This window comes from Haliotis cracherodii, unplaced genomic scaffold, assembly GCF_022045235.1.
Source record: "Haliotis cracherodii isolate W230 unplaced genomic scaffold, xgHalCrac1.p SCAF_2, whole genome shotgun sequence".
In the NCBI taxonomy this organism is placed as follows: Eukaryota; Metazoa; Mollusca; class Gastropoda; order Lepetellida; family Haliotidae; genus Haliotis; species Haliotis cracherodii.
In genome coordinates, this window is record NW_027266275.1 from 61173058 (window position 1) to 61192391 (window position 19334).

General features: G+C 41.9%; 1 protein-coding gene across 1 annotated transcript in view; it reads right to left on the reverse strand.

The window, feature by feature from the left end:
• Nucleotides 1-1567: 1567 nt before the first annotated feature.
• LOC139469361 (synaptotagmin-17-like) overlaps nucleotides 1568-19334 on the reverse strand; it is a 39247-nt gene continuing 21480 nt past the window's right edge. Inside the window, exons 3-5 of the mRNA XM_071251513.1 lie at nucleotides 16070-16921; nucleotides 10208-10328; nucleotides 1568-2738 (exon numbers count right to left, since the gene is read on the reverse strand). Of these exons, the coding sequence (XP_071107614.1) occupies nucleotides 2386-2738; nucleotides 10208-10328; nucleotides 16070-16921 (1326 nt within the window). The 3' untranslated portion in view covers nucleotides 1568-2385. The remainder of the gene's footprint in view (nucleotides 2739-10207; nucleotides 10329-16069; nucleotides 16922-19334) is intronic.

Sequence of the window (19334 nt, forward strand, 5' to 3'; positions counted from 1 at the left end):
GATACAACACTTCGGACTGGTACATATCAACAGTTATTTGTACCAGCTTCAGGTACATGATACACAATGTACCATATCCATCATCTTTAATACGTCGAACACTGAGTATGAGCCAATCATTTAACATCGCAATATGGCTCCATTTATAAAAAATACTTTCAAATGCTATCAAGGGAGTCTTGGTCAGTGAAACACATATGTAAAAAAACATTCGGGATACAAACAACACATTTGGTATTGAGTACCAGTATACATTCTTGATAGTATGTTATCGACATATTTAAATCCATGGGTGAACCATTAGCCCGTTCTCAATCACATGCACGGGAGATTTGAAATTTGAAATACTATACTACCGGGCAAAAGTAAGTATACTTTTGAAAATTGGATCTGGCTAAAATATTACAAACGTCATCAAAACGTTACTTGGCTTAAGGTCCAAATGAAACGATAGCATATCGAATGAGCATTTCTTGTTTATTTCATTTTTAGCAACATCAAAAATGGGTGTATACTTTCTTTTGCCCGGTAGGGTTTTTCAACTTGGTATAATGTTGCTTAATAAATGTGAAAAACTGACAAATCTCTTCTGTAGGTCTGGCATATATGTAAGCACTACTTTGTACAAAATACAGTATAAAACAATATATGTACACGCATAAGTATCACATGTGCATTGTATGGACTTCAACGAGGCCTCATTTTCTGTTTGTTTGTTTGTTGTTTAACGCCGCAGTCAGCAATATTCCAGCTAGATGACAGCGGTCTGTATAATCGAGTCTTGTCATGAGCCTCGACCACAACTGGGATACGGTGACGTGCATTAACCAAGTCAGTGAGCCTGGCCATCCGATCCCGTTAGTCGCCTCTTACGACAAGCATAGTCGCATTTTGTGTCTGAACTTGACACATCACATCACATCAAATGTGTGTATATATCTCTACACTATCGAAGCGTGTTTTCCATGCGCGATATAAAGATTTTTATTCAAAGTACGCATGGTTTCGAGTTGTTTTTGATGAACATAATTATGGCCAACGTGACTGTTGTGTAACACTCCAGTGCACTGTGCGTTTGGGCAAATAATATATTGTTACGCTCTATTACGTGTTTCACTGTACCAGCGTAATAGTGAGTGAGTGAGTTGCGTTATTGCCGCTTTGAACATCATTTCAATAATACCTTGCATTTCTGTTTGTTTTGGAAGGAAGGCTCGAAATGTCTACGCTTTCAGAGTCACTGATGCCGCGATGAAGGGAGGAAGGCGTCTTGTCAACATTTAAAACGAGAACAGACTCTCGCCATTAACTACAGAGCGACCGCCGCGAATACCTGCAAGATTACGATGTGGCGTTAAGTAATAAGCACTCACTCACTCACTATAGAGCGAGTATCGGAGTTGTACCCTCGATTATACTAGATGCCTTTACGCCTAAGGGACGCAACTCAGCACGGCTCTAACTGTTCCTCATCTTTCCGAGGCAAGGGCGTTAACTGACTGTAAAAGTCCAGCTGGACTTTTACAGTCAGTTAACGACCTTGCCTCGGGAAGAAGACTGTTCCAGTGGTTCTGATAGTGTTAAGAACTACCTAATCGGCATATTCAATGCTTTAGTGACTAAGCTCTTATAAAGTTAGTTTTGGAAAACGAGTAATCAGGAAAACATATCTTCGAAAACTAAAAGCAGAATATTTTTTTGTTTTTGTTTCAGATCTTGGGAGGGAAATGGCGTTAATAAAAATGGACTTGCGACAGTTCATTCAGGTTGACCCAAGGCCTGTAGACACGATGCGGCCTGCCGCAGTACTAAGTACTAAGGGTAAGATACATTTGATGCGGTTACAAGGATAATACGCAGTATGTACAGTCAGTTTTGATTAATTCTCACTGTGATGTTATCATGGATATGCGTTTTGCGGCACAAAGGACATGAGCTGGACTGTCATCACCTTGGCAATGCGTTGTCATCTTCTTCTCGTCACCTTGGCAACGCTTTGTCATCATCTTGTCATCACCTTATCATCACCTTGTCATGGCCGTGTAAACAATGTCAGATTAGGCCGTGATCTGTGCAACCATAATATACATGCCGCACACATATCGTAAATCAATTCAATGTTTCACTAACATCTGTCATCAAGAGTCCTTCTGATGTGTCAAATGTGTCAGCATTCTGGCTGATATATTGTTCAGACAGTACGTCATATACATATTCACTTCGACGTACTATGTACGTCAAGGACTGATTCTTCTTTCATGTACAGAGATGGCGATATGACACTATGCTAAGTATATCAGCGTCCCTCTATACGGGATCTACAAGTTTGTCCACCTTTGAGAAGGTCGTCCAACGTCATGACGTCATGGCCAATGAGAATTACTCTTATGGAACCGCAATGGAAGCGGGCGACACTTGATCACAATCTTGACGCGTGCGCAGTGAATGCCACTGTGCCACTGGGCATCTCTGTGATTGAAGCATGCGGTTCCAGTGTGTGAATTCGTGAGGGCCGGAGCCGTATTTGCCGATGACCACTCGACCAACGAACTCGTCTCTGCTCTTGGAGTTGTGGTCCCACGCAGAGACGACGAGGCTTGTGTTGTCCAGTTGCTGGGGGGTCAGGTTGAAACTGACCGACTCGTTGAAGACGGGGTCCAATGTATTCTTCTTGCACGACGTCTTCTTGGTCTTGATTGGTTTCTCGAAGTGGACCATGGTGATCTTTACGAAGGGATCTGAAACCAAAAATTTGAATAATATATATTTTTTTTTAAATTTAAAATTTAATACATCAAATTTTCATTTCTTGAATGCATTTTAACTGCCGTGCAAAAGAAAATATACACTTATGTTTGATGGTGGCTAAAATAAAAAAACAAATAAGAAATGGCTATTGGATGGAGATGTATCAGGTATTCTTATCATAGACGACACATGATACATCATATATGTATCTCACAACATGTGACGTGCACGTGACGATTTCATAGTACACAGTAATGAGTAAAGCTGGTATTGTCAAGTGTACACTTTCTTTTGCCCGGCCGTGTATATGTGATGGTTTTACTTCGAAAACCTTTCCTATGGGAAACAGTGAATCATCCATTAAACGCGACCCCGTCAATCCGGAAAGCCTACTTTCTGGGCGATGTTGCTCTGAACACCCTTAATCCAGGTACACTATTCCTTAAGCCAGAAAGTTGTTCATCTGGCAAATGTCTGTGAGAACAGTACCATCCGGATTAATGAGGTTTCACTGTAAACTGTACTAAAACTTGTACAAAAATCAACAATCGAGTAGATATGAAAATGCAAATTATTTCTATTGCCTGTTTCTTTTCCAATTTGGATAAAGAAGTATTCTGTCTACCTACATGTTTTTATTTTTTGCTACTGCAGTTTATGTTAATATGAGTGTATGATATTTATATTTACTCATCGAAGCAATAATTTGTTTCCTGAAATCCAGAAAGCGATATTAATCTCAGTACCCCACAAAGAGCGTCGCCACCACGACAATAGGCTAACATCTAGTCTCTGAAATGAACATATCGTACAGAAAACAAAACAAAACAGTTGATAAATTATCTTTAAAAAAATAATAAAAGAGAGGCCAGAGACTCTCTTCTGCAGAATGCGTGAGTGGGTGAGTTTGGTTTTACGCCGCTTTTAGCAATATTCCAGCAATATCACGGACACCAGAAAATGGCTTCACACATTGTACCCAAGTCGGGAATCGAACCCGGGTCTTCGGCGTGACGGACGAACGCTTTAACCACTAGGCTCCCCGACCGCCCCTCTTCTGCAGAAATCTAGACTTGCCAAACATTATAGACTTGCATGGGCTGTATTTGATATATTTGTATCAGGGTCTGTAAGACAGACTACCACTACAACTGAATCCTTCACACACAGGCTTGCCATTTCTCTACCGGCTTCTCGCTACTCACTCACTCATTCAGTCACTACTCTTTCGCACTCTCTTCCAACGAATCTTTTTTAAGCGATACATGTTCTGGGATTGCCACTATTTTTATTGTTCGAAAATGTTCTGTCGAGCAATATTCTGAGACCCCCTAGCGTCTGTGTGCATAGATTAATGTTTTCTATGCATCTCTGTCATTTCCTGGTCTGAGGGCATCGTATACACTCATGGTGGTCAGGCTCGCTGACTTGGTTGATGCATGTCATCGTATCCCAACTGCTAAGATCGATGCTCATAATATCAATCACTGGATTGTTTGGTCCAGACTCGATTATTTGCTTGCTGCTGTGATTAAGCTGGAATATTGCTGTGTACGGCGTTAAATAACTAGCAAACAAACACATATCAACAATACGACGCAGATTGTCGCAACATGTTTCCTATGTAATTATATTTACAAAAGTCCAAAAATAAGGATAATTTTGGTGGCCATCTTGGATTTGGCGGCCATATTGGAAAATGTCGGATGGCCCTAGAGCCATAAATGCTCGTACCGGTATGACGAACTTATGTACCATATGTCATGCTTATAACTCAAAGTGCACTATTCAGTCAATAAGCCGCTCCACTATAACTTATAATTCCCGACTGCTCCCTAATAAATTCCGGGGGGAAATACCAGACGACCGTGGTGGAAAAAGACACAGGTCGAACAAAGAAACCATATTAAAGTATTTACTAAATCTCTTTAAACGTAGGGGCGAAGGCTTCTGGTAAAAATAAACGCCTGTCACAACATTCTCCTTGTAATAGAAGACTGTCCAAACGAAACCGCCATTGACATCTTTCAAGTACACTAACAACATTAACATGACAATTATTTACACGCAAACTGAAATTGGACTGCGACAAGAATAGTTTGATTGTAATGTCAATTCAATGTATTTCCAACCACAAAGCAGAATTATTTTGTTTTTTATTAGAATCTTGATCGAGAACAGAGCTGTGAAACCATCAATGATAAACGAAAATGTGTTGGTCAACGCATATGTTATTCGTGCTAAATCTTATTTCGTTCTTATTTCCAGTAGAAATTTCGTTTGAACAACTGTTCAATCTCTAGAACCATTTAAGCAGAGCCACTGGAAGCCCTTGGTGGCGATTTCAATGAAAAAAACACTTAGGGTGACCTTTAAAAACTGAAATCGATTTTCACTTTAACTTAACCATTGCTAAACGTTTAACAAGATGACGATAACTGACTGGAACCGTTTTAAGGATTCCACTGTGTGCTTGCTAGACAAGTTCCTTCTAAGATCTGTAATTACCGACTAGACTGCCGTGTATTCTAATTAATAATCTGCGTAAGATAGATGATTACTACACCTTGAAGTGAGTGCGAGAGGGAATATTGTTTCACGCCGCAACAAAATCCCACCTGTAAATACTCGCGCCAGTTAAAGCAATGATTAAAGTCACGAACGATCGACGCCGTCGGGCAAGACGACACCAAACATCCCAGGTCACACATTGTAAAAACTGATCCTCATTGATCCACCAGGGACAGGGGGTACTCGAGACTACTTCTGTAATGGAATTCCAACGTTGTCGTTAATCTATTCCAATGCATCTAAACTGTCGGACAAAACATAAAACATTTGAAAGTTGGACTTTACACATAAAAATAAAAGTGAGTGAGTATGCCTTTACGCCGCTTTTAGCAATATTCCAGCAATATCAAGGCGGGGGACACCAGAAATGAGCTTCACACATATTGTACCCATGTTGGGAATCGAACCCGGGTTTTCGGAGTGACGAGCGAACACTTTGGCCTCTAGCCTACCCCACCGCCCCCGATAAAATTACAATCGCTATCAATACGTTGGAAGGCTGAAAACAGCAAACTTAAGGTCCAAAACTCAACTATGAAACCAATCGAAAATCAATTTCTTGATTGTTTCATTTTTAGCCACCATCAAGCATGTGAGTGTATTTTTATTTACCCAGTAGTTTGCATGCATCTCACGACAAATACGCATCTGCCAGCTTGTGCCAATGCTTTAAAATTATTTCTGAATGCAAAAATCACGTTTCTTTGGCGTACGAGCTAATGGCAAGACCAGGTAATTTAAAGTACAGGCCGCGTGATCTATAGATGGCAGTTCCTCCTAATGAAATAAAGTCTGACACGCGACTTCGCAAGATGATCTCACCACCAGCCTTCATTAACAGGTGCTTGACAAAAATCTCGCGCGGTTCTAACTCACGTGTCATGTCGCATGATTGTTGACATACATTTCGACGACAAAGTGTATGCCCTTAAGGTTGTACTATAAAATATATAAAAAATAAAAAGACATTGTTGCGAGGCATTAACACGGCGCCATAATCAATGCTGTTTGCTGGAAAAAAAACACCTTTGTATTCCATTTACAGAATTTTTGTTGCCAGACACACTGAGCAAACTACTATTGAAATCAAGTGCACCCATATGCTATTTGTTAAGCGCCTCCTTCGGTGTCCGGGTGATGTTTGGAATCGCCCATCTTAACCCCGGTCTGTGAATCAAGCACAGTTATGCAATGCTGGAATTCAAGGCCTCTTAAAATACACTTCTTCTTCTTCTTTTGTTGGATTTAATGCCTATTTTAACAGTCTTACAGTTATATCGCAGCGTGTCAGCTTAATGTGGGAGGAAAGCCCGAAGTGATGTAGGTCTCAGACGTTTACCACTTCAATGAAACCCACAAGCACGGGTATGGTGCTGACAAACCTAGAAACATAATCGAGGCGAAGCGAGATTCGAACCCACAATCATAGGTTTCTGGCGCGCCTCGGGGACGCAACTCAGCACAGCGAATCGATACACTTTATATCTTCAAAATATATACTCCATGTATACAACCCATTTCACGTTAATTCAAAAGATTCAAAACAAACATATTCAAAACTTTGACTACTTTGACCATGCATTTCACGTACTTACATGGACTTCCCACAAATGCTTGACCGCGTGCAAAAAGATCTTATCCCCTACAACCTTAATTTAAGTTTAAAACTCTATGAACATTTAAATTCGTCGATCAAGGAAGGACGGTGCGTCAAGCAATTACTAGAATAAAGACATTCCCTTTTCTTAAAATGTTCCACTTGTTTTGCCGTCGTATGCCACGTGTTAAACATGATGAATCAAATGTCTCAACCACTGGCATATTTCGATGATAAATAAGTCGATCGAATTAGATAATCTGTGATCATTAAATGAAATCATTGCTGACATGAGAGTAAAAGTTCTTGAAAACACATTTGATGTCTCGAGACTGAAGCAAAGCGCAATTAATTTGAATAATTGACTCGTTACCATCAGATTCAAATTTCAACTCGTATTTCAACTATTGCAGCTGGATCCTTCCAACGTGGACATTGACGTCAAACAATCTCGAGTTACTCAACCTATGGAAGGCCGGCAGGGAGAAGACTAACCAAGAAACACTTGGACTGGCCTGGCTTAGTCTTAACAGTCGCCTGTCACAATGACTCATCACCCAAACTCAAAAACATGCTCTCAGATAAAAAAAAAAAACATGAAAAGACCAATTACTCGGCCGTACAAAAGAGATCCGGATAATTAGATTGGTATAAACGTCAATGACGTCGATGGTGTCACGACTGACGTCACTGAAAACTATCGCTCCCCGCGGGCATCCAATCCCCCCCCGGTCGCGAACACAGAGAATGTTAAATTTCCTTAAGCCAGAAAATACCAGATTTTGTCCCAAGGTGGAAAATCTTGCGCTTATCAATCCTTCAAGTTGTCATTTTCTGGAATGGTTCCAACAGACTGTGTCTACGCTTTTATCTAAATCCGTCCGCGGTAGCTAGGCTGTGAGCTTAAGTTGTTAAGGATCGCGTAAAAGTATCATTAACCGCAATAAAATGTCAAAAGTACAAATATAGCCCGAAAGTCCCTTTTCACTTTCTCCCGACAAAGGGGACAGGCCTTTTGCCACATGTTGGCCTGAAATCGACAGGAGTTGTTCAACACGGACCGCTTGGAGCGAAACGAAGAATATGATCTGAAAATATCTCCCGTGCTGTATTTGCTTCTAAATCTGTCATGAAGTAGGCAAATTAGTGCAACAACTCTATAATTGAGATCACTGCATGAAATGTATTGAATCATCATCATCATCATCATCATCATCATCATCATCATAGTAATTTTTGAAGGTGAGGTGAGGTGAAATGGTGTTTTACGTCACGTTCAAGATTATTGCACTTTTATAGCGACGTGCATACACTACTATGGCGACACTAAACAGAATCATCTGACAGAGTTAAATTGCCATGACAATTATTTGCAGACGTTTTATCCTTCGGAGAAAAGAAAAGTCCATCGATTTTGTGTCAATGTGGCATTTTGTATGACAGTTGGTTGGGTTACCTTAAATCTACATGTTGAACATTCAGCCATCTCGCCGCTCACCTGTCTTCTCTACCATTATCGGGAAATATTTCATATCTACTAAAGTCTTGTCCTTCCTTTTGCATCAGTCTGTGATTCCGCGCCAAACGACGGCACAATTTATCATCGGTATGTTTTTGTTCTCACAGGTCTCCTCGTTATACCACCAGGCTCCCCATTACACCGCCCGGGCGCTCATCTAGATGTCAACTGACTGTTGACTCACATTGATATCTGCACACTCAACCAATCAGATGACGCATACAGGACACTTAGGTTGGGAAGCAAGGTTGATATGACATTCAAAATATATTACCTCTTTATGCTCTGTTGATTTCAATTTATAGTCTCATTTCATCACTTGACGGTTTCAATATGATCACAATTTCAAAACAAACGGTTTCTCCAAAGCTAAATATAGGAATGCAGCGGGATCTACAATCGAACCCTCTACTGGTTTGTTTCTTCGGTTGTGTTTCAAATGTTTGTATGTATACAATGAATAGTAACAATGGCAAGGAACCACAGTCCCATGGTCGCGCGGTATGGAGAACAATCCCTCTACTTCTGAATGAAGCGCCCAAAGACTTCGGTCGTCACTTCATTATTAAACATATAATTCATATAGCATCCTTGTCGTCTGCAGCAAACTTGCATCCGAGGATCTACTTCAGTTCGTGGTCTTAGGCAAGACTAGACAGTATCCCAGTACCGAGGACCCCAAAGGAAATAGCAATATTGGCCTAGATTGTATACTGATTCTATAGACCTTGTAGAAGAGTCCATCTGTAGATTTTGGTATTACTTGATAAATCAGCTTAGTGTTGGCATAATCATGGTCACCCGTGAAGATCCGAGGTAGAATAGATCTTCAGCAACCCATGCTTTCTGTACAAGGCGACTATGCTTGTCAGAGGCGACTAACGGGATCGAGTGGTCAGGCTCGCTGATTTGGTTGATGCACGTCATCGTATCCCAATTGCGTGATCGATGCTCATGATGTCAATCACTTGGTTGTCTGTCCCAGACTCTATTATTTACAGACCGCCGTCATATAGCTTGAATATTGCTGAATGCGGCATTAAACAACAAACAACAAACAAGCAAACAAACATGATCATGATAATGCATAGACTGGCAATTCGTATGAGGTTTGTAAAGAAGTGGTGTTTGCATAATATAATTTAATATGTCATACATTTTTTCCATGCCTAATACACTAATAGACGGAACCCAGTCGTGCTATGAGAAGAGTACTAAAAAAACCAGCTGAACGTCCCTAGCGACACAGAAACTATTGTCACCACTTGCAATTTTCTTTAACAGGCAAGAAAGGCCGTCCCCATATAGATCAATGTTACGTGAGAAAAACGACGAACCAATGAGACTCTAAAGTACTTTGGTCAAAGTATCACTCCTTTATATTTATTTTATTTAATATTTATTTTGGTTATCTAAAAATACAGTAAAGTGACAGACAGTCTCAAGTGTTTCTCCACACTGAATATCAAGGGATTGTAAAGGGCACCTTGTTGTTTTTAGAAAATATGCACATATGTACGTAAGCAAGTCAATGGCGGATGACAATGTTTTTGCTGATGCCCGTTTGCGTGAAGACGGAACCAAGTTGACAAAATGGCCACGATACTAGATACAGGAGCCACCATTCCGAACGACACGATTTGTCACGAGTGAGATTAATATCTTTATTTCCATAATGTGCTATTTATGATCAACCAATCTCTTTGGAAACATTCATATTTGTTCCTCGGAGATGTTACGGTAAATGACGGAAATGTCCAAGATTCACTCACCTGAGCCTCCGACGAGGTCGGTTTGTAGAAGTTGTTTGGCCTTCATGACGTCGATGTTGAGCCGACCGGCACTGGGCAAGTAATTGAGGGAAAGCAGGATCTCTCCAAGGTCCTGACGCTCCTGAAATACACAAATAGAATTCTTAAAACTGCAGTCATATTTTTACATTGGAATAAGGACCCGTGAAGATCCGGGGTAGAATAGGTCTTCAGCAACCCATACTTGCCGTAAAAGGCGACTATGCTTGTCGTAAGAGGCGACTAACGGGATCGGGTGGTCAGGCTCGCTGACTTGGTTATGCATGTCATCGATCCCAATTGCGTGGATCGATGCTCATGATATCAATCACTGGATTGTCTGGTCCAGACACGATTATTTACAGACCGCCGTCATAAAGCTGGAATATTGCTGAGTGCAGCGTTAATTAACAAACCACCCAACCAACCAACATTGGAATAAGAAAAACACAGACATGTGTGTACATGGCACTGACAAAGATAAGTGAGAATTGTTCTATAATCCAGCAATATCACGGTGGGGGACACCAGAAATGGGCTTGATACATTGTACCCATCGAACCCGGGTCTTCGGTGCGACGAGCGAACACTTTAACCACTAGGCTACCGCACCGCCCCTGATAAAAATGAAGTAAATTAGGTCATGTTTATTACGAAAACAACAAGGAGCAATAGTTGTCTACAGGGCTAAGGTGCCGCAATTCGCTGTGAAGAGTTGCTTATCCTAGCCCTACCAGAAGCCCTTGGTTGTAGGTTCGAATCCTGGACTCTCACTGATTGTGATCGTGGTTTTGGCGGTGTAAAGTTCATTAAGGCGGCGTTGCATTGGTGCACCATCGTTCTGCTTGGGGTCTTCTTGGTGCCCAGCCTGGCGCCCTGGGTGAAGCGCAAGCGCATCCTACCCAGCAAACCAACTGCTTTGAACAGTTGGCATCATCGCAGCAAATGCTGCTACGCGATTGGTCAAATACCAGTGTCTTGAGTTATATGTATGTTTGGGCATTCGTACAGCGTTAACACTGTTAACACCTGTTGTGCACAGTGTATAGTCTTGTAAGGTCTTCAACCCGCAGGAGCGGTCGGGTAGTCTTGTGGTTAAAGTGTTCGCTCGTCACGCCGAAGACCAGGGTTCGATTCCCGACATGGGTACAATGTGTGAAGCTCATTTCTGGTGTCCCCCGCCGTGATATTGCTGGAATATTGCTAAAAGCGGCGTAAAACCATACCAACTCACTCACTCTTCAACCCACATAGTAATCAACAGCGAAATGTCCTCCCTTATTTCAGGAACATAAACATTTATTGACCATAAAAATATCTCTATTTGACGTCAGTTATTAAAATCAATATCTAGTGTGTCGTGACAATTTATATTCCTTTTCATCTGAATGTGAGGTTTTAATGTTTATAAAGTACTTGATAAAGTAAATATCATACGGCAAATATATCGAATCATTAGAAACCAAAATAATCTTCATTGTAGGCGAGAGTTAAATGTCGTTGAGTTGTTTCTCACACGTGAGACCAGAGTCCATTAAGGTACATAAGACGTATTTCCAACGCCATGCTGTGTGATATATGTCCCTGAAATTTCGATCTATAGATATTACAATCGTACATACTGCTTCAACGTGTATAGACTACATCGGTTAAAGTGATCTTGAAACGTGAAATATATGACGGCAACGCCTGAGAATAACAGATTCCATCGGGACAAAAAGTGATGAAAATTATACGAATTGATAACTGAAAAACTAGCGATGACAGCTGGTGTTCGGGAAAATGGTAATTCAAATTACTCAATCCAATTTGTTCCGTAATGATGATAATTATTGATTTGAAACTACTTTTGTCTGGTGATCAATTTGAAAATCGCTTTTAACAACACTGACAATTCTTTTAGACTGGCGCCGAATAGCAGCTGTTATCTTGCGTTGATCCTTGTACATATACAAGAATAAAATACATTTTCGAAATCTAGTGACAGACCCAATACATGCATCAAGCTACGTTGAACGTGGCTTGTTTTGCCCCTTATCACAAATGTAACCAGCACGCATGTCGGAAGCTGGAGAAACACAGGCGCTGGCATCTAAAGGGGTGTCAAACTACAAATGATGTCATTGTTCCTCCGTGCCAGACAGTGATAGAGCATCCGCCCGGAGAGCGGAAGGTCCAGGGTTCGATTCCCGACCGCGTCATACCAAAAGACGTTGGTACTTGTTGTTACCCTGTCTGGCGCTTGGCATTAAGGGGCTAAAACAAAGACTGGTCGGCTCGGAGTCAGTATACTGTGTCTGAGTGGGGTATTCATGTTAAACTGCGGCATGGCATCTCAGTGAGCTAGCACTATAAATCGGCATCAGTCTGGACTAGTACAAGCAGCCACACAAACACACACACTCGTACATGCACGTCGCTATATAAGTGCAATAATCTTGGACGCGACGTTAAACCCCATTACATCTCACCTCGCCCGTGCCAGACAGACAGGCGATAACGACGTAATACAGGTGACAATTCGACGTAAAATGATAGAACTGCGAAAACATGTTTGTTTGGACAAACGGTATTATACTGAATTACGATCAACTCAATCGATCGGACAAACGCTATGAAACCTTTTCTCATTGTTTAAGTAGCGATTAGTGCTTTTTCGAAAACAATATGTTCAAAGAGTGTCACAAAAAACAAAGGTCTTGCCAACTTCTATTTATGTATATGGTTGTTGGCAATGTATTGTGATGGAGGAATTACTGTTAAAGCTACCCACCTCACATATGGTAGACACAGATGTGACGGAGATGCGCGGAGACACATTTGGGAAAAGCGCCATACGCGTTCAGACGATCCCAATATTTACAAATAATTTTACTTTCCACCGTACGGCCCGTGTACAATATACATCAAGCCATTGTACAAGGCTGTTAGGCCACACTTTTTTTCACTTTACGGATCGCCGACTCTTGGGGAAATATTCCGAATTTGCTCTTTTTTATCCCGCCGAAAAGCTGATAGCATATTGCCTCCCAACTATTTTCTAAACAAGAACCCACTGAAGTTGATATATATTAAACATGGAAATCAAAATAAATTGATAGGATGCGGAGATGCACAACCGTGTTGATTCGCCAGGTTTGCATGGCTAAGAGAAACAGTGATCATCTGTATTACAGGCTCTCCTCCTATTAAACCATCTTTATATACCAGCCGACCTGTAGTGGTGCAGAAAACTAAACCATCTTTTCCTGTACAAAAAGTCCGTAAAGTAAGTAAAAAAGAGTGGCTTATCCCCTGCAACACTTGAATTCATTTATATTTGGGTCACTACGCAGGTCCCTCTATCCCTTCTGTGTGTAGGGGTGTGGCAGTCAGTGAGTGAGTATCTCAGTTATATCACTTAAATAAGACCCGTGAGGTTCCGGTGTACAATAGGTCATCAGCAACCCATGCTTGCTGGAAAAGGCGACTATGCTTGTCGTAAGAGGCGACTAACGGGATCGGGTGGTCAGGCGCGCTGATTTGGTTGATGCATGTCATCGATCCCAATTGCGTGGATCGATGCTCATGATGTCAAACGCTGGATTATCTGGTCCAGACTCGATTATTTACAGACCGCCGTCATATAGCTGGAATATTCCTTAGTGCAGCGTTCAACAACAAACAAACACAGACTAAAATCATGTTCAAAACCAACTCACAAGCTCACTGAACTGAGAATGTTCCAAAATAAATCTGGTCTTGCAGCTTTAAGTAAATCGTGTAATGGAACGAATGCCAACGCTGTGTCACATTGAAGCCATCACTACCCTCAACCACCTGCGCACGCAATTACGCACAACCATGCCATCTGGTCCTTCTTCAGGTTACCAGCATTATATCGCCCAAATGTGTTTTAAAAGATAAGCTTGCCACATGTGCGGCCTTGTAACAGAATCACAACGCCAAGGCTCACCACAGAATATTTCAACATAGCAAAAGCCATTCATAAGTGACTATAGACGCAATGGAAACGAGTCACTCGCCTTTGCCCACGTCAACAGACTTGAACTGACTCGACACAGTAGACAAAGCTTGAAGCAATGTTCAAGTCGCTGATGTAAATCTCTACAATGTTCTCTCACGGAAACGGTTGAAGCGTTCTATTCGTAATGTTTACCGGAGCATGACTATTGTACTCTCAATGGCTTAATGAAGCGTGGAGCATGGTTGTGTCTCAGTGGATGGGCGTCAACTGAGTCAACTGAGTCTTAAAACACCACTTTCAGGCCCATTGACTGCCGAGTTGTCGGGACAATGGGTTGTAATAATAAAGGGTGGTGATGTTTGTAATCAATGGCTAATAACAACACAATGTATCAAACAATTCGTGTCAACGCCCTCGTTATTTGTTTTAACTGCACAGCGTGAGAAAGGTAAACGATAAATCAGGCTCAACAAACTGAATAATTACCAGCTCATTTTAAAACTAGTTTCTTCGAATAAACTTTAAACATGTTGGTTAAGCACTGGTTAATGTATGATAGGCTACAAAAAACAATATTCTGATTAACGTAACTCCTCGTGGTTTGGGTGGACATCCTAGGAATGGCAAGCAGTCCGATGATGAGATGAGGTTTAACGTCGCGTCCAAGATTATTGCACTTATATAGCGACGTGCATGCACATGTGTGTGTGTGTGGCTGCTTGTACTAGGCCGGGCTGATGCCGATTTATAGTGCTAGCTCACTGAGATACCATGCCGCAGTTTAACATGAATACCCCACTCAGACACAGTATACTAACTCCGATCCGACCAGTCCTTGTTTTAGTCCCTTAATGCCGAGCGCCAGAAAGGGTAGCAACAAGTACCATCTTTTAACGTCTTTTGGTATAACGCGGCCGGTGATCGAACCCCGGACCTTCCGCTCTCCGGGCGGACGCTCTACCACTAGACCACGGAGGCGGTCGAACTTGACCTGAAGGTATCGAGTTACAAGAACAAACTTCATATCACTGGAAAGCTCTGGATGAGATGAATTGATCTGGTTTATGTCCAAATACGTACTTTGGCCATTTGTCCACAAATGGGCTCAAAAAAGCATTTCCTGCAGACATTTCTGTCAGAGGCTTATTTAAAAATTTCTGACGAAATATCTGCCAGAATTTAAATGTTTTTCACAAATATCACTTTATTTGCATTATTTACTTCAGTTCGTATAAACACTGACATTGTATATCGTGTTAAATATGTATCTGCATAGAAAAAAAGCCGCCTCTATTGAGACAAGGGCGCGAACATTTAGAGACCCGGTCGCAATCGTGAGGGCGTTTGTACACAAACATCTCCCGATCGCGACCGAGGGATTCGCCAAGAGAATAACTTAGAAAGAATTTGAGGATAAATTGTAACTATAATTTAAGTATTTCGTAGTAACATTATCACGTTAAAAATACTATTACAATTTGAAATTATGAATTCCTATACATTTCATGCGTGTAGGCTTTGACTTCAGAAGAACTTTTGACACGGTTAAGAAGAACAGAAAAAAATCATATCAATGTACACGCTAAATTTGAACACTTTATATAACAGTCGAACCATTCAAAGGTCTGGGTGGTGATAGCGTGTGGGACTAGGGTTGGGGCGGAACTTTTGTTTGAGAGAAATTATTCTGCCAAACAGCGCTTCAAGACAAACGGTTACTCTGAAAGGAAGCGCCAAACATTTTTTTTAGAATATCCAAAGTCCAGTGTACAACGTACAAATTATTCTTTTCCCGCACTTATTGAATATATCTTTTACAAAAGAATTCCCAGACCCTTTTGTCGGCCCTTTATAAGAAACTATGTATGTGACCTTACCGTGTTTCCCGGAGACAAGGGCTTCCACATATGACCTCCCTTTATCAGGTTGACATTAGACAAGGGGAGTAGGACTCTCCCAATGATGCAGTGCCGGGAATATTTGTCAAAGTCTTTCACTATGATTTCTAATGTCCTCATATGCACTTCTTTGTAGGAGATCTCGAACATAAAATACTCATTCCACATCGGGCACTGGCTCTTCCGCTGAACTGTGGTCTGCTGGGAGTTCTTTTGGTCAGGAAGGAGTGATATTTTACAATAAGGATTTGAATGCGCCATGTCTTGTTTGTTCTCGTCGAGACTAAACGGCGGGGGAAGCTCTTTCGCCTCAATAATTTTTACCACAAGGACCTTTGAGGATACTTCGTATTGAAGCCCAAAATGTAACTGACCAAGCTGATACTGGGCCAATTTCTGCTCGTCCGTCAAACACGGCTCATCCACTGGTTCGTTATCGTACAAATCTCGTTGTAGGTTCTCAATGCTGATTTCGCTCTCACTGGGTAGACGACGTTTCGGCTTAGGCTGGACGCTCTCCCTGTTGGCGGCCCAGAATTCAATAGGTTTCATGTCAATGACGGGTGTGGACTTATAATGTTTATATTCCCCGCTAATGTTGCTTGAAGAGGACACGGAGTCTGTTCGGGAGTTGTCGGAGTCGTGACGTTCCCTGCAGCTTCTGATGCTGTCGGCGTTGCTCCCCGTTGAGTCGAGGCGGGAGAGGGACTCCCGAAAAGTATGTTGGATGTCTGGTTTGACTTGGGGTTTGGGTTTGTTGGCCAGCCAGCAGTCGCAGCAGTCCTGTTTGCAGCATATCACCTCCAGCACCTTCTCAAGGACCTTCTGAGACTGAAACAGGGATGGATGGGTTAGAGTCTGAAAGTTTAGAGGAACACCACAAACACTACTCAGAGACCTTCTGAAACTGAACCACCGACAAAGAGGTTTATATGTTAGTGACGATATGTTTAGAGGAACATCCCAAACACTAGTTAAAGACCTTCTGAAACTGAACCACTGACAAAGAGGTTTATAGGTTAGTGTCGATATGTTTAGAGGAACACCCCAAACAGTACTTAAAGACCTTCTGAAACTGAACCACCGACAAAGAGGTTTATAGGTTAGTGACGATATGTTTAGAGGAACATCCCAAACACTACTCAGAGACCTTCTGAAACTGAAACATTGACAAAGAGGTTTATAGGTTAGTGACGATATGTTTAGAGGAACACCCCAAACACTAGTTAAAGACCTTCTGAAACTGAACCACTGACAAAGAGGTTTATAGGTTAGTGACGATATGTTTAGAGAAACATCCCAAATAGGTAATTACATACCTTTTGAAACTGAAACAATGATAAAGAGGTTTATAGGTTAGTGTCGGTATGTTTCGTGGAGCACCTCAAACGGTACCCAAAGACCTTGACCTTAATTAACATTGGTAAATATCGGGATGTTAGGGGTTCACCGCAAACGCTACTTAATGACCCTCTGATATGGATGGGTAAGAGTCTGAAAGTCGTGAAGAGGGTGGATGAACTCCTTCATCACTACTCGAGGTTAGAGGTCAGTAGCAAAGGTCAAAGAGCACATCCATTCCCTTCTCGAAGGCCTTAACCAACTACAACAAAGACAAAGTTACAAAGAGTACCGGACATTCATCAATGTTAGTAAGTATTGGCGAGGCATTCGATACCACTATGCTATTATCTGTCGCTTACATGTTCGTTATATTAGATTACCATGGATTTAGCATTTTTGGTAGAAGCAAAGCCAGGTTATAGATCTACAGATCAGTTTACAAGCCATACAATAGCAACAGTGGTCAGCTAATGCAGAAATTCACGAAACAGTAAACACGTTTCATAACAGCTGTCATTATATTTGTTTAAAGGACAAATATATCGCCACTTTGGTATTTTTAGAAGACCGACTCCTCCCAGTGTTTGGACAGCCGTGCTGAGAATAATTACCCGGTTATTATGTTCTACAAAGCTTGTGAAATCAACAACATCATTATTTCAACACGCACTGCCGTAGCTTGGGGATTTATGCCGAGTTCAGCAAATTTGACAATCATCTTCATTTTCTTTTCCAATTAGCAGATATCCAGATACTCGCGTCTCCCGCGACGAGTTCAAGGCAGAGTGAAGATAATAGCTTCCTGATAGTATTCATTAACCCTTGTGAGCTGTCATCGACTGCGGGAAAATGCGTATCGACTGGAATCGACTTTTTAAACCACACACTGGGCGCATTTGTTCGCCCCTTTAGATGTGGATTTGTATGTGATGAGAATATGCCAGGTTAAAGGGCGCCTTGGTGGCCTATATGTTAAATCTCGGCTTGTTTTTGTCTGGGGTTGTTCAGTGTACGTGTTGTGATTAGTAAACTTTCTAATACAATGTCAGTGAGGACACCCTAAATAATGCCAAGTGTATTTTTCACTTTAATTGTATATAAAATAGTTCGGACCCTGTTTTACGTATTTGGACATCTATATGATAATTGAACTACAGTGCTTGTCTTTGGCTTGAGAAGGGGGTGAGTACAAGTTATGTGAGGATGGGTAGGGGTGATGTGAGGATGGGGAGGTGTTATGTGACGATGGGGAGGTGTTATGTGAGGATGGGGAGGTGTTATGTGAGGATGGGGAGGTGTTATGTGAGGATGGGGAGGTGTTATGTGAGGATGGGGAGGTGTTATGTGACGATGGGGAGGTGTTATGTGAGGATGGGGAGGTGTTATGTGACGATGGGGAGGTGTTATGTGAGGATGGGGAGGTGTTATGTGAGGATGGGTAGGAATGATGTGGGATTGGAATGGGTAATGCCAGGATGGGTAGGTGTGATGCGTACGGGCGATCTTAGAATGGGCAGGGTGATGTAAGGGGTGAAGTTAGGATGGGTAGAGATGAAGCGAGGATGGGTAGGGATGAAGCGAGGATGGGTAGGGATGAAGCGAGGATGGGTAGAGATGAAGCGAGGATGGGTAGGGATGAAGCGAGGATGGGTAGAGATGAAGCGAGGATGGGTAGGGATGAAGCGAGGATGGGTAGAGATGAAGAGAGGATGGGTAGGGATGAAGCGAGTATGGGTAGAGATGAAGAGAGGATGGGTAGGGATGAAGCGAGTATGGGTAGGAATGAAGCGAGGATGGGTAGGGATGAAGTGAGGATGGGTAGAGAGGAGCGAGGATGGGTAGAGATGAAGTGAGGATGGGTAGAGATGAAGCGAGGATGGGTAGGGATGAAGCGAGGATG